At 35.3% G+C, this 14,847-nt stretch overlaps 1 protein-coding gene across 3 annotated transcripts; it reads right to left on the bottom strand.

Annotated features, from left to right (window-relative positions):
* Positions 1-391: 391 nt before the first annotated feature.
* LOC104085992 (phototropin-2) lies at positions 392-14,598 on the bottom strand. Of its 3 annotated transcripts, none has more exons than XM_009590123.4 (24): positions 14,412-14,598; positions 13,306-13,933; positions 12,496-12,678; positions 12,317-12,408; positions 11,956-12,226; positions 10,890-11,106; positions 10,200-10,270; positions 9,831-9,937; positions 9,661-9,710; positions 9,467-9,571; positions 8,437-8,496; positions 8,099-8,188; positions 7,612-7,688; positions 7,272-7,356; positions 6,987-7,067; positions 6,388-6,491; positions 5,506-5,555; positions 4,795-4,901; positions 4,344-4,460; positions 3,740-3,791; positions 2,754-2,866; positions 1,383-1,523; positions 1,127-1,239; positions 392-806 (listed from the first exon to the last, which is right to left on the bottom strand). In XM_009590123.4, exons 2-23 carry the CDS (start codon positions 13,908-13,910, stop codon positions 1,129-1,131), a joined length of 2,889 nt encoding a protein of 962 aa, XP_009588418.1. In that variant the 5' UTR covers positions 13,911-13,933; positions 14,412-14,598; the 3' UTR covers positions 392-806; positions 1,127-1,128. The 3 variants fall into 3 exon arrangements, with proteins under 3 accessions (XP_009588418.1, XP_009588419.1, XP_009588420.1); XM_009590124.4 differs by having other exon boundaries at positions 13,306-13,936; XM_009590125.4 differs by having other exon boundaries at positions 14,347-14,598.
* Positions 14,599-14,847: the final 249 nt, after the last annotated feature.

The raw sequence follows: 14,847 nt of genomic DNA on the forward strand, positions 1-14,847 counted from the left end.
ATATACTCTGCAAATAATAAAACCAATAACCGATGAAATTAACAATCTTTCCAAACCTTAGATCAATCATAACTTAGGATTAATAAACCAAGCAACACAATAAAATAGTACGTAAATATTTAAACGTTCGTAAATTCACAAGCTCGCATTTCAGTAAAGTGATTCTCCATACCAACCACAATATGCACTATATAATAAGTATATTCTATAAGTTTTGACATTATGTGTATAGTTTGACAAATTTCAATCACAATAAGCTGAAAGAAGTTATAATGATTTTTTTTTAAAACTTAATAATAAGGAGAAAGAATGTGTGAAAACAATTAACATCTAATTTAACAGAAAGGTCAAATGATAACATGTAAAAATTTGTAGAGTATTCATGTCTAAATGAGTGAAAACAATGATCATAGCTCGATTAATCAATTTATTTTGCATAGTAGTAACTGGTTGAAGCTGCTTCCAGTACAATATATATGATTTAGTTTACAAGATAGCAGCTTATTGATTTTGACTCAATTACATCTTTATCCTATGATACAAGATTAGACAAGTTTACCGACAAAACCTACAAGGTTTCCCTATTACTCACACCATTCTATGTAAATAGCCTTCCTTGAGTACGTCGAAACTTAAATAAGAACAAGGTCCTTAAAGCCAAAAGGAGAGCAAAATATCAAAAAGAGGGGCTAAAACTTGCTTCTATACAACATGGAATTCCTTCATCAATCAAGAATGTCCCTCCTTTGTAAATGGCTCATAACTAGTTCCAGATACATGTCTTTTACGGTTGATAGAAAACAATCCTGCAATTTATATGCGTAAAAGAAAAGGTTAAAATCACGCAAAGGCAAAACGATTGTACTCGCTTAATGCTCAAGAAAGAAGATCACTGTCCTTTGAAATGAGGTGAAATGATCTGAATTCTGCTTTTAGTGTGCAGTATGGTATTGCCAAGCCTTTAAGTTCATATAACTTGTTATATGAATCATAAATTAGGCTGTTGAAAGTTTTGATGTTAAAACATAGCAATGCCAATAATATATAGTCAAAGTTATGAAAAAGTTCGCGGGGGGGGGGGGGGGGGGGTGTTCAGAACGGTCTAGTCAATGCTGGATGCAAATACCTCTAGAATAAGTCCATTGGTTGATCAAGTACTCCGTCATCATTCCAGTCAATATCCTTGGTGCCTGATTCTTTTCCAATTATCTGAAGAGGTGCGTCTAGTGGTGGTGGAGTCTGTAGCCAAAGAACAGATATAACACATGCAACCACATTGTTAGGAAACAGAAAGTTCTGATAATGTTGTGAAGACTTGTAGAAAAGCTTGAATTCAATTGAACTTTACAGCCATTTGTTAGAAGGTAAGAAGATTTTACTACCATGCAGCGAATTAGCGGCCAATTTATTCCACGGAAGAAAGGATGCTCTTTGATCTCACTTGCACCACCATTTGATCCTAAACGGTTGGCTGGATCTCTATTTAGCAAAGCATGGATCAACTGCCTAGCTGCAAGGCTTACCTGCAACTCATAGATATAAAGATGTTTTCATTTGTTTCTAATCGAAGTTTTCAAAAATTCTTTCCCATAAGCAAATAAAATAATCTCATTTAATTTGCAATTGTAATTTTTTGAGTGAAATTCCATTGACTACAGTAACAACTCAGGGAACTAGTCAGGATTGGTAATTCTCTTCTGTTTTTTTAGACCTGTTTCATTTTAATACTCATCATTTTTGTCTCTAACAGTAGATGTTCTCTACGTGTTACACTATATCCCTACACTGACATACAAATCTTAGTACAAACCAAAAGACTCTTGGCAAACTGTAAGCGTACAAATGCGACCAACATGACTAAGCCTCCCAACTAGTTGGTATTACCTCTATGGATATTTTGCTTCAATTTTGTTTCTGTTCTTCGCTAAGTCCACATGGATTTTGAGGATCACAAGTCTTTAGACAACTTCTATCCATGTAATCATATGCCTACATTTAACATCTTAGATCATCATATGGTCGCACCTACAGCCCGGTGTAGTTGGAGGTCTACGCAAGACATAGTAAAGTAATCTCCGATAATCTTATCTGGTTTTATTCTCCATATGGGCTACTAGTATTTTCTGTCAGATATGATCTTCTCTAATCTTGTATGATTGCATCCATATCTCCATCAATATTTCTACGATACTCATCTTGTATATACGTGTGGGCCTCTAAGGCCTAACATTCACTCCCAATATAATATAGTTACTTAGTCCCACAACTGGTCACTTTGATAGATATCTTCCAATCACATAGCAAGGGTGTAGTACTCCTCCATTTCGGTCATTTATTTAAATTATACATGTTACATCTTTATGTGTCATACCATTCTCCTGGAACACTAGGCCAAAATATCTGAATTGCTTCATTTAGGCACCATAGTCCCGTTTAATCTTACTTCAGCTTCATTTTTCTTATGGAGACCAAACTGGAAGTGCGTATATTCTATTTTACTTATCCAAATACCCAGTGCCTCTCTATAGTTCAATATTTTGGTTGACTCCTCACTAGTTTCGTCAACTAACACAATATCATTCGCGAACAACCTGCACCATAGAACCTCTCTTGTATGCTAATGGTTAGCTCATCAAACATTCCCCATAAAAAGAAGAAAAAAAAGGAAAGAAGGAAATATATAGTACAGAAAACAAGGGAAAGACAAAAGACCATCTTAAATAATATAGATGGTCAAAAGAAAGTAAATTTACCGGAATGCTGCTTGGGAAGGTGAGGTCCTTGTTTAGGATGTTGGCAAATGTCTTCTGCCTATTCTTTCCTCTAAATGGTGTGCGCCCATAGAGCATCTCATAAAGCAAGATACCTGCACTCCAAACAAAAGAGTTTACAGAAGTAGAAGTGTGTGAAGCTAAGTAAATCACCTCTAATATCACTAAGAGCAAATCAAACAGAAAAAAATATCCCTGGCAATGTTGATTATTGTCAGGTGCACCCATTGGATATCATCCAAAAGTACTACATACTCCGTCACAAGAAACTGAGCGACTATCCTTTGGGTTCATTGCAAAAAAAACAACCCATTTCCTAAAATAGCTAAACTTTCCTCCCTCCACAATTCAAACTGAAATATGCTACTACTTTTCTATTAAAAGATCTTGCTCTTAAACTCTATGTAGCTCAAACAAGGTCATCTTTAATGGGACAGGTGGCAAACTATATTTGTGGTTGTGCCCTCCTTAAAGTACATGTAGGTATGGGCCAACGAAAAAAGAAAAAAAAAACTGAGTGGTAAACCAAAAATAAGAATGATTTAATTTTTCTTAGAAAACCATGTCTACTCTTGTACTATGGTTTTTTTTCTACATTAAAAAGAACTGTGGGTTTCACCAGATTCATCCAAGAAACAATCACACCCCATGCCGAAGATGAATACCTCTGAGTGGAACTTGAAAAGAAGTCATTTTAGGCCAAACAACAATGCTTCAGCATGGAGGTCGGGACTATGCAAAACTAACACTAAAGATTTTTCAGATAATAAGACAATAAAGATTTGAAGCTTGGTGCGCGAAAAGGAGATGAAAAATAGCTCAAGAATATGCAAGGTTTCTGGAGTGATTTTTACAAATATTGCCCTGTATGTTTTGTTTCAAGAATATCTAAAGCATCACTAACAACAAAACTGCAAGAAATAATTTAATGGACTGAACTAAAAGTCATGAATTTGTTTCTTGCACACCTAAAGCCCACCAGTCGATTGCACTACTGTGACCAGCTCCTGTGATGATTTCCTGAAATCAAGTCATTTAGAAATACATCAGACAATTATAATTATCTCTCGCTGGTAGAGTGAGTTAGAGTAAATTTCACTTATCACCTACAAACCGGAAAATGGGAAAATTAAAATATATGTTATTCTACAAATATCAATCCAGTTATCGGCTTCAAAAGTAAGCCACAAGTCAGAACTCCTCGGATCTGATTAATTTCTACAGATGATATTTAGTTTCACAGAAGCAAAGAAAGAAACTGTAAGTGTAAACATATCTGAAGGAAAAAATATTCAAGAATTAGGAACCAAGAAGAAATTATATAGTATAGTAAATTGCGGAGCAGTTTCATAAGCAGGATTTGCAATCGCTATGTGATTTAGAAACAGAAACAAAATAGCTGCTTATACATAACTCTTCATTGGGTGATGTTTAGTTCTCCGAAAGACAAAAATTCTAGAGAAGATCCATATTTTTCTCCAGTTATGGAACAAGTGCATGCAATTTGTAACATGGATGAATTCATGGAGTATATATTGCGCAAAAGTCAACTTCTCTGATAGTTTACTTTACCGGAGCTATGTATTCTTCAGTACCAACAAATGAATTTGACTGCGAAATTGGTTCTGCCACAAATGTTGGTGGTGGAGTACTCCTAGACCTTCTCTTTGAGGGAGGATGCTTTATCACCTGAGAGATATAAGTCACTTTAATATTATGAACAGATAATAACAATCAGGTATAGAAAAATACAGAGAAAGCACCGGAAAGAAACGTTATTGGATATAAAAAATAACAGTTTGCTTGAATCAATCGAAGGACAGTTCATAGGTTTGCTTTTTCCTCTTATTCTTCCGTTTACCATCCATTTATTACTTTTTGATATCATTCAAATACTTTGATGATACGTTTAACCTAAAAATATAAATTACTGCGAGAGATATCTTCATTCTTCAGCAGCAGGAGTTCATTTAGTGGGAAATTACGATGAATAGTAAAGAAAACTGTATAAACCGAAGCGTACTTGAGGTTTACAGGATGTCTTGAAAGAAAGATCAAAGTCAGTTAATACGAGATGCCCATCTGCCTGAAGAAGGATATTTTCTGGTTTCAGGTCCCGGTATATTATTCCTGTAACATGAGAATAGACGAAATGAATGAACGACAACCATTAATCATATACCTTAGAAATGGATGCTCCTATTACTATCCCTCCCTTGATGAACCTCTCTATCTTTTGCCTGATAGAAACATTAATATATCTTGATTTTGCAGTCTTATGAAGAGAATTGCTCAGTATGACTATTTCTTGAATCAATAAGGACTTCACTTTTGCTACCTTTTTACTTTCACAAAGAGTCTTTTCTGTACCTGCAGTTTTTTACCAGTCATTCCTCTTGTCAAATTTTACAAGTGTCCTAAAATGTAATGTCGTTACCTATCACGCTTTCCATTGCTGGTCATGGTTATAAGGAAACTTCTCAGTAAGGACTAATATCTTATGTCACAAGACTATAACAAATTGGCGATTGAAGCTTGCCATACTATCTTTAGCTATCTGGTCCTAAAAAGTCCAACCATAAAATGTACCAAAGCCAATGTCCAAGACTGCTTTTAGGTTAAGCTGTGTATTCATTACAGAGAAACGAGTGTATCCAAGTTCCTCAAAATCTAAACAACAAATAGGAAAAAGCAACAAATGGAGAAGGCTTGACCCAAAAGGTAGATGGAATACCCAAACAATGGAGATACTCCAAGCCAATTAGGACCTCTGCTGCATAAAACCTGGAAAAAATTGTTGGTAAATACATGAGTTGATAAACATGATTGCATGCTTGCTGGTACAAATTTGAGAGAATCTCAAAATTTTCCAGCTCTTTACATCTTAACTCAGAAAATTTATGGAAGAACAATTTCTTTTTTAACAGCTTTATGCCAATGAAAAGTATATTCTTTGTATGATTATTTATTCACCAAATATTCCACGAAAGGAACAATTTCTTTTTTAACAGCTTTATGCCAATGAAAAGTATATTCTTTGTATGATTATTTATTCACCAAATATTCCACGAAAGGCACATTCTTTGAGTATCAATAGTTCACCTATTTGACCTCAGTCTCCAAAGAGGGAGGTAATCCATATTGTATACACATCTTTACCAGTGGAGAATAAGCAGAATAAAAAGGAAACTGAACTGGCCTATAGAACAGATAATAGCACAAAGTCTACTCATGAGATATCGATGTGTATAATTTATAGTCCTTAAAGAGCTGCTTAATAATATCTAAGATTCTCTTTCCTTTTCCAATCACAGCAATGTCCTAGATGTTCCTTCAAACAATTAAAACTCAAGTAAAAAGGATATATCATAAGTCCTTCTCTCATGTGTGAGTCTATTATAGGAGAATGACGATATAAAGAGCATGGAAAGAACTGGAAACATTACTTTCTTTCTTAAAAAAAAGAAGCTAGAAGCATAACTTAACAAAATACAAATGATTATGAAGAAGCTTTGTCAGGTTGGAACACCGAACTTAAACACATCTTGAACCATGTAAGATGTTATAGAGCTTAGTCTAATCAAGTGTGGAGCAAGTTCAATTAAAAGATAAGTACCTTGCTGATTCCTCTTTAAATATTTTCATAGGCTGTCTGTCAAGCAAAGCAAATAACTCTCCTCCAGGACAGAAGTCTGTTATTAGGCAAACATGTGTTTCTGTCTGATTAAAAAATAAAGATGTGTTAAGTTCATCAGGATATTTCAGTTCTTAAAGCACAAATCAGTATAACGTTGTTTAAACAATGCAAGATAATGTATTTGTCAGAAATCCAAAGGCGATGCAAGAAAGTATTTTCAACAGGCTTTATAACCAAGTATGAAATTTAGAAAAAAATATGACCTGACACTCATTAAGATAAAAAAAAAAAAGGATAACTATAATTTAGAACTGTAAAAATTCCAAAAAATAAAGAAGAGAAAGACGAAAAGGATATTCAATTGATTGACTTAGCATGAAACATAATAATATTAAACTAAATCTCATATATGCCGAGAATATTGTGAAAAAGGAATTAGTTAGCGGGGTTGTATTTTTGAAGATGCAGGTATGTTTCAGCGTACTCATAGTGTCTTTGCTACAATACTAACTTGCATATTTACAGATAATCTTAAGTTACAGCTGGTTTACGATAATAGTCTAGAGTTAAATAGTTACCTGGAATGATGAATATAGTGCTGGAAGGAAAGGATGATCAAGGAGAGCTATGATTTCCCTTTCAACGCATGCTCGATGTACCTGTAAATTATGCACCATTAATTTGTTTTCATATATAAGGTCTGAGAGAAGATACCAAATACCCCGATGTAGGAAGGGAAATGTGAGGTCATGTGTTTGGAATGTAAAGCCAAAGGCCATCAAGGATTAGAATGCAACAGCAAAAAGTTCAATATACTAAATGCTCAATATACTGATGCAGTAAAATTTCTCTGGCATCCAGACCTTATTACGGTTGAGCATAATGGATTTATCCATTGCCTTCATAGCAAAAAGTTCTCCTGTACCTTTCAGTTCCACCAAATGGACACTGCAAAGAAGAGAATAAGCACTTTCAGATGGTGTTTAGAGTCTTTCTGGTCACTTTTGTTTCTCTTTCTTGTGATGAGCACTTCAAGAAAGTCGTCATTAAGTTCAATGATATAAGTCCTCACAATAATATTTCTACACTTTAGCATCGGAAAGGCAGTAGGATGTCAATAGAATTTGGTAAATGTAGGTTGAACATAGTGCCAATGAGGAATGGAGCATTTTGTGAACAAGTAACATCAAAAGATTGAAGTACCTTCCAGTATCTCCACAACCCAAAGGTCGGACGGGTTTAAAGTTATTGAGCCCTATTCTTTTGCCATTTGCAGTGATCTGCAAGGTTAAAACTTAAGTAAGAAACAGGGAGAACTAATGCAAAATGCAATGAGAATAAAAAGTAATATATGTCTAAAAGAAGATGTAAAAATTCAAATTATATACTAAAAGCATAGTTTTTACTGTTAAATACTAGTCTCTCTTCTGTCTTACATGCTTTAGTAGGTCGCGCCACATACTTCATAAAATAGCATAAAAGCAGCAGACACCCTTGTTTCAAGTGTCTTAACACTTACAGGTGTATATAAACATTACTGGGAAGAAAATGTCTCCTACTTGATCTAGCACTCAATACGCATATCATATGAGAGCCATAGTCTTTAATCATAAACAAAGAAATATCAGCTGTTCTCCCAAGGCATAGAAAAACATTAGATTTGATAGGGAGAACGCAAAAAATTGTGTACCTTCTGTATTGCGGTCCATAAAGCACTATCCCTTTTGTGAGGCCGTGGATAGACAGGTTTAGAATGCAAAGCCCACAAGTCTTCAGGTTTCTGAAAGTATTAGAGGGTTCATGTCAGCTGTATTACATTTTCTTAACTTTTTGTGACAACGGTCTCAATAAAAATCTAAATGCTAAAAAATGGATTTGATTAAACTTTTATTGACCATTCTAAAGGCATGAATATTTTAACATAGCACTATCCATGAAAAGATAATTATGCATAATAATCATTATTAGACAAAAAATCACATGACAAAGATTATCTGAATCCAATTCGGAGTGAAAGGAATACCTTACCGAGTTGGCATCAGGAAGTTCTCGAACTGCTTCATCTACATTTTCTGCAGTAGCTTTGACCTGCAAGAGAAGTCTGTTGGTTACTAACTGAAAAGATCTGTACTTGCAAATTGGAGAGAAACACAATAATTTGACAAGTTCTAGTTAACTATTTGGATATTATTAGTCAATCCTTCCGTCCGATTCAGGTAACTCATTTGGCTAGTGCAGGAGATTAAGGAAACAACTCCCGAATGTTCCATTATTTGAAGGAAGAAATATATCGAGATTAACAGCTAGAACATCAGAAAATGAAGCATTTTGTCGACAGGATTTTTAGGCTAAAGCTGCTAAAGCTCCAATGAAACAAGTTTCAATTGATTTAAAAGATTTGGATTCTTTTGAGAAGAGAAACTAGGTCAATTGGGGAAAAGGGAGTGACTTAAGACAGACTAGAGAAAGACGATCATTAAAATAGGATGAATAGAGTATTGTTACAAAACACTAAAGAAAGCATATCAAGACTGCAGTGGATGCATTCCTGAGAAAACCTTATCAAGAGGCAAAACTAAAATTCTAAATGGAACATCCTTGTTCAAAGGATTTATATAGGCGACCCTAACTTTGTGTGACAGAGGCAGAAGTCCGAGTTCATTTTATCTCGACAAAAACAAAAGAAAAGTCTTATTTTTTATGCTTTGTTTGCATATGCAAGCTTCTAAAAATCCTAGAATTTAATTCTGTAATAAAGTGTAATCTTATTGGCTTTGGGAGGATACATTTGCATAATTCAAATTCATTAAGGAAAGAAAAATGAACCAGCCAAAAGGCTTGTGTTCTTCTTTCAACAATTGCTTTACAAATATTCACTAACTGGGGTCACTTTTCTTATTCACTACCACATTGACTAGAAATAGAATGGCAATCACAATAGAGAAAATAAATAAAGAAAAGAAAGCTAGCCTTCCCAGGTAGAACATATGCTAATAACTAGTTGTCGACCATAATATCACAGGTACAGATTCCCCAAAGACGAGTGACAGAAATTTACCAACTTAGCACTGCTTTGTTCAGTTTGTTCTGAGAGGCGGTTTCTTAGTGGTTCCAGATGATCACTTCCATCTAACTGAACACCGATGAAATATTGTAGTTCTCCCTGCAAATGTGAAGTACCGAAATCAGCCAAATAGCAGAAAATTGTCAAATTTTTACAACATGTTTCAGGAAAGTAGACAGAAAGATCACCTTCTGATCACGCATAGGTTGCAAGTGAAATAAATTCCAGAACTTCTTCCCTGAAAATATTTACTCACGTGAAGTAACGTCTAGTTATAGTGTAGTAACGTCTAGTTAATAGAACAAAATGCATGTTCCATTCCATTTCACTTCTCAAAACACAAAGTGAGATAGTTTACCGCTCTTTGTATAATTAATTAATTGCACAGTAATTTCTCTTTGTTCTCTTATGGCATCTCGTATCTTTTGAACTGTTGCTTGATCTGTTTCAGGTCCTTGAAGAAATCTGAAGAATTGGAAATCTTATTAGATTAAATTTATATGGTGGGAAGCAAATCAGAAAGCAAAACCCATAAAACAACGAATTATCAGATTTCTTTGTTTCTTTGCATAGATAGGCAGTGAACTACTAACTAGTGCAATAAAATAAAAGAAGGGAAGAGATTTCTTGAACTTTTAATTACAGACATCCAACTTTGACAAGACCATACTAATAGGAACTCCAAATATATGTCAATGCGATATATAAAGAAAGATTCAACTCATACCGGCAGTTTCTTCCTAAGATCTCTTCACGCGTGTATTCCGTCAGTTCAAGAAAACTATCTGAAGCAAATATCTGAAAAAACAAGCACTCCTGCTTTCAGTTTCCAGCACAACAGGAAGCTAAGATATAAATTACCAATTTGACTTAATTATGAAACAGATATACTAATGCACCCTGTTTCAGTACAAAATAATTTGTCCCTTAAGACAATTTAAAGGTTCTTTACGACGAATTTTTTTTCTAATTATGAAATAGATATCATAATATATAGGGGATGAAAACAACCTAGGTCCATTTGCAGCAAATGATGGCCTATGTAAACTTTCAAATGATTACACTAGGTTTTCTTGATTGCCCACATAATCATCTATATTTGTTCTCTTCACTATCGCAATGTTACTGCCAGTCAATTCAGATCTGGCAGCTGAGGAGGCCTGGCTCAAGTGGTAAAACCTGAGGCCTTGTAACCAAGCACCGAAGCTGATGAGAGTATGTCAAATGTACTGTAGTAGTATGTCTCACATTTACATTTGCTTTTAAATTGTTAGTTTGGCTACCATTATCCTAATAACTCCTCAGCTAATGAGTATGTGCTTTTCTCTATATACCCTCATTGACATTCTAAAAACAAAAAGTGAAATGTGATGGGTACCAATCAAGTAGAACACACTAGATTTTTTCTTGATCTTACAATTGGACAATCAGGAAGTCTGGGATCTGAAATCACGAAATTCTTTTCAATCCGCTCCAAAGTTGTCGCAAGGTCGATTCCTTGACGTATGTCCCTTTCTCGTTCAGCACGCTCCCAGCTGTCAGTACGTGCTACGTCTTTCGTCATTAGTATTTCAGGTCCAATATTCTGTTCATTTTCTAGCGGCGCAGACATGCTAGAGGACCTTCCTTTAAACCTGCACAAAGTAATATCATGTTCTAAAAGACTGAATGCTAGAAGCAGGTATAAAGCTTAATGCTGCTAAAAAGTGTTTACCTAACAAAACCCTGCTTATATTTCCAAAGCACATACATGTTATTAAAGGAAAAATTAGACATGGAAAAGAGGTGCATACTGAAGGTACACATCTAATAAACTATCAACTAAATATAGTATCCTGAGTTGTGATTTTATCTAGTTAACCACACAGTTCATCTGAAAATGCTTCGAAATTGCTTTCTACACAGAAATGAAAGAAAATTCTTCTGCAGTTTTTGTAATTGGTATTCTCAGATATCTTCATTGGGATTCTCTTCTGCAACTAATGGGAAAGAACATTAAATGAACACAAATACATTGTGTGTGTGCCGTCTACTTCCCTCAAGAACTAAGAAACCGAGAAGACAATGATTTCTCTTGTTTGGTACATTTTACATATCAAGTCTTGGACCACTATGGAATCAAATTAGTTCACACAGCAAAAACAAAAAAATTAAGCTGACTTAACTTCAGAATTGAGTTTTAGTTAATAGTACGAGGAGTAAACCCTACAACTATTGAGAGGGGACAAACTTTCAGCCATTCTGTACAAAAGAATGAGAAGCTGGTAACTATCTCTGACATAGTTGGAGAAAATATCACGCAAGCTGTTAAGTACATTCCATTCTTGCAACATCCAGTTTCATTAATAAACATTAGAACATGCTGACAATTGAACAAAACATCCAGCAAAAGTTCTAGTAAACCAGAGCTAGTACAGCAGTGTTAATATGAAATTTGATTTTAAAACATAGTAGAGTGAAAAAGTGAAAGTCAAAGGACTCACCCCTTTAAGGAAACACGTGCAGATTTTCTAGACTTTTTATCTGAGTCCTGGACAGACATATCACTCGTTGTTTCCCACTGAGGTGTATATCGGCCAGGTGTTTTCATGCTTTCAGTTTCAGCAGACTTAGGAAGCATAAAATCTAATTGTAGCTTCTCTTTATCAGTTCTGGAACTAGCATCCTGACTCGCGGACTTCTTATGAGAGCGTGGATTTTTCACGGTTTGCACCACTTCTGTAATGGAACCTAAAGCCTCTTCCTTCTGACGAGCTAAGAAACGAACAAGAAGAATTTCAATATTTTAAGAAGCAAAGTCAAACACCTGCGCATACAGAAGCAAAGTCAAACACTTGTGCATACCATCATATCTGATTAAAGACTTGGGCAATCCATTTGGTCGTAATGCTTTCTCATTAATCCCTTCAGTGTATTTGCTCACTTCCACCTGCATTCTGTCACACGGGAATTATCTTCATCAGATGAAAATGCTTTATATTACAATAGGGAAACAAAATGTGGGACCACAAAAGCATCTTTACCCTATAAACTTGATTGTCTTTCCGGTGTCATCTTTTATGGGGGTGACGGTTAGCAGGTTCCAAAAAGGAGTGCCATTCTTCTTGTAGTTCAAGAGCCTTCCACAGTAGCTTTTCCCTGTTTTCACAGCTTCTCTGATTTTTTCTACTTCTTTCTGGTCTGTATCTTTCCCCTGTAGGAACCGACTGCATCAAACAAGTCAAGGTCACCTTCAACTCCTTTTCCATCGTCCATATGATCAAAGAAGTACAAATCAGGGAATACTGCTGAAAGTAAAGCCTAATCTGAAGAATATCTTAATAAAGAACAAAGAATCAACAAAAAACTAATGGCTTGGCAACATTGTTCCGTTTCATCACTTGAAAAAGCTGGTTCAAGCTACAAGGACAAATTTGAGACAATTAGTTTAACTTCAGGCAGCAAATCACAGTCTGTTAGTCGAAACCCTTAATTCTTCTCTTAGCAAAAGGCTCCCATTCAAAGTTTGAACCAGATATCTAGCTACTTCCTATATTGAATGACAGGAGATATGAATTACTCATCAGAATAAGGACAAATTGTATGATTTTTCCAGTTACGGTCCTGCAATTTCACCAGTTCAAAATTTCTTACTTATTGATCAAAGAGGTCCAGACACAAACTTTTACTCACAATTTCACTCTCACCCTCCTAAAGCTACATAAGGATTGAACAAAATGTAAGGACTATAATTGAGTCTTATCACTAGTCTGCCCAAGGTGTCTATATTACATAACAGTCAAATTCGCTGGATAACATACAGAAAGCATTAGGTTAAGCGGAAAAACTGTTACCAATTCCTTCCAATAATCTCCTTCGAAGAATAACCAGTCATAGTAAAAAAGCCACTGCTTGCATAAACAATAGGGCAGTCTGGTTTTGTGGCATCAGAAACGACAAATGTCTGTTGAAGTGTTGCTAATGCATCCTTCAGCTCCTGAGAAACTCTAGGAAATTTAGTGTCTTCATATGACTCCTCGGATGTCCTTGTTGATCCGACTGAATACTTCTCCAATGAATTCTTGCCTCTTTCCCCATCTGCAAATGAATTTTCTCCGCTTCTGCTAATTGCGTGAAAGCTACCTTCTCCAACATCTGTCCTCACTGTCAATCCCCACTCTGCAGCCCTTGCTACTATGCTGGTTTCACTAGGGATCTGACTATTTGCATTGCCATTATCTTCTCCTTTTTTTCCATTAGGGTCAAAGGCCATCCACTTGTTCATTGGCTTATTTGTTCCTGCCATATTCCCAGATTCCACCCCTTTCATTGAAATTTCTTGCACATCAATACCCTCATTTCTACTACTAGCCGACTTTCCACCTTCACGAGTCAATGTCGGGTCAAAGACATCAAGTGATCTCCTTTGGTCTTTATAACCAGAACTTGATGAGTCCATTTCTGCTCCTCAAAGCACACAACCTTCTTAACATCAAAACAACCAAAAGTTTTTAACTAAACCATTAACCTCTAGCTAGTAGACATCAATCAGCAAGTAGAGACTAAATAAAAGACTTAACACACAGAAACACAATAAAACTGAAATATCATCACTAACAAGTCAAAATACAAAAGCATCACTAAACAAAAAGTCACATAGCACATTGCACATGCAAATGCCTCTTTTCCTTCAACTGCAAAAATAGTGATCATTGACCCGAAAAAAGAAAAAAATGAACCTATCAGTTTATGCAATGTAATTCAAGTACACATATCAAAAAAGAAACAACATAATTCTTCAACTTAACACAAGGAACCAACTAAGCGTAAATGCTTAAATAAATAAAAACTAGGCCACTCAGTGTAAAGAGTGTTCAATAAAGATTGAAAAGAACCTGAATAGACAAAGTCTCAGAAGGCAATACAATCAAAAGGGTATTAAATTAAGAGAGATAAGAACCTGAATTGGGATAAGATTATATGAACAGAGGGTACATTTTACTAGCTCTGCAGAAAGTGGGGGAGTAATACTTGGTTTAATGAGGTTCCAAGTCTGAGCTAGTCTGTCAAGTTTTTGTATTGTGACAGGGAAGGAAGTAAGAACCAGAAATAGTAGATGTTGGGAAGATAACGTTCACAAAATTAAAAAGGACAACGAATTGGGCCATGTTGCAAAATTGTGGCCGCTATTTCTAGTAGTAGCTAGCAAACAATTACTGAAATTGAGCAACTCTTGACTTTTGTGAGATACTCCTCGTTTATAACCACTTATGGCGCTCTATGTGATATCCAGTAGAACAGTAGTTAGTTAAAACTTCAAAGACAAAGTTGCCCTTTCTACTTTATAACTTTGAATTCCCCTTCTCCTCCTTTTCTTCTCTTTTACCCTTTGGGTA

This window comes from Nicotiana tomentosiformis, chromosome 1, assembly GCF_000390325.3.
Source record: "Nicotiana tomentosiformis chromosome 1, ASM39032v3, whole genome shotgun sequence".
Lineage (NCBI taxonomy): Eukaryota > Viridiplantae > Streptophyta > Magnoliopsida > Solanales > Solanaceae > Nicotiana > Nicotiana tomentosiformis.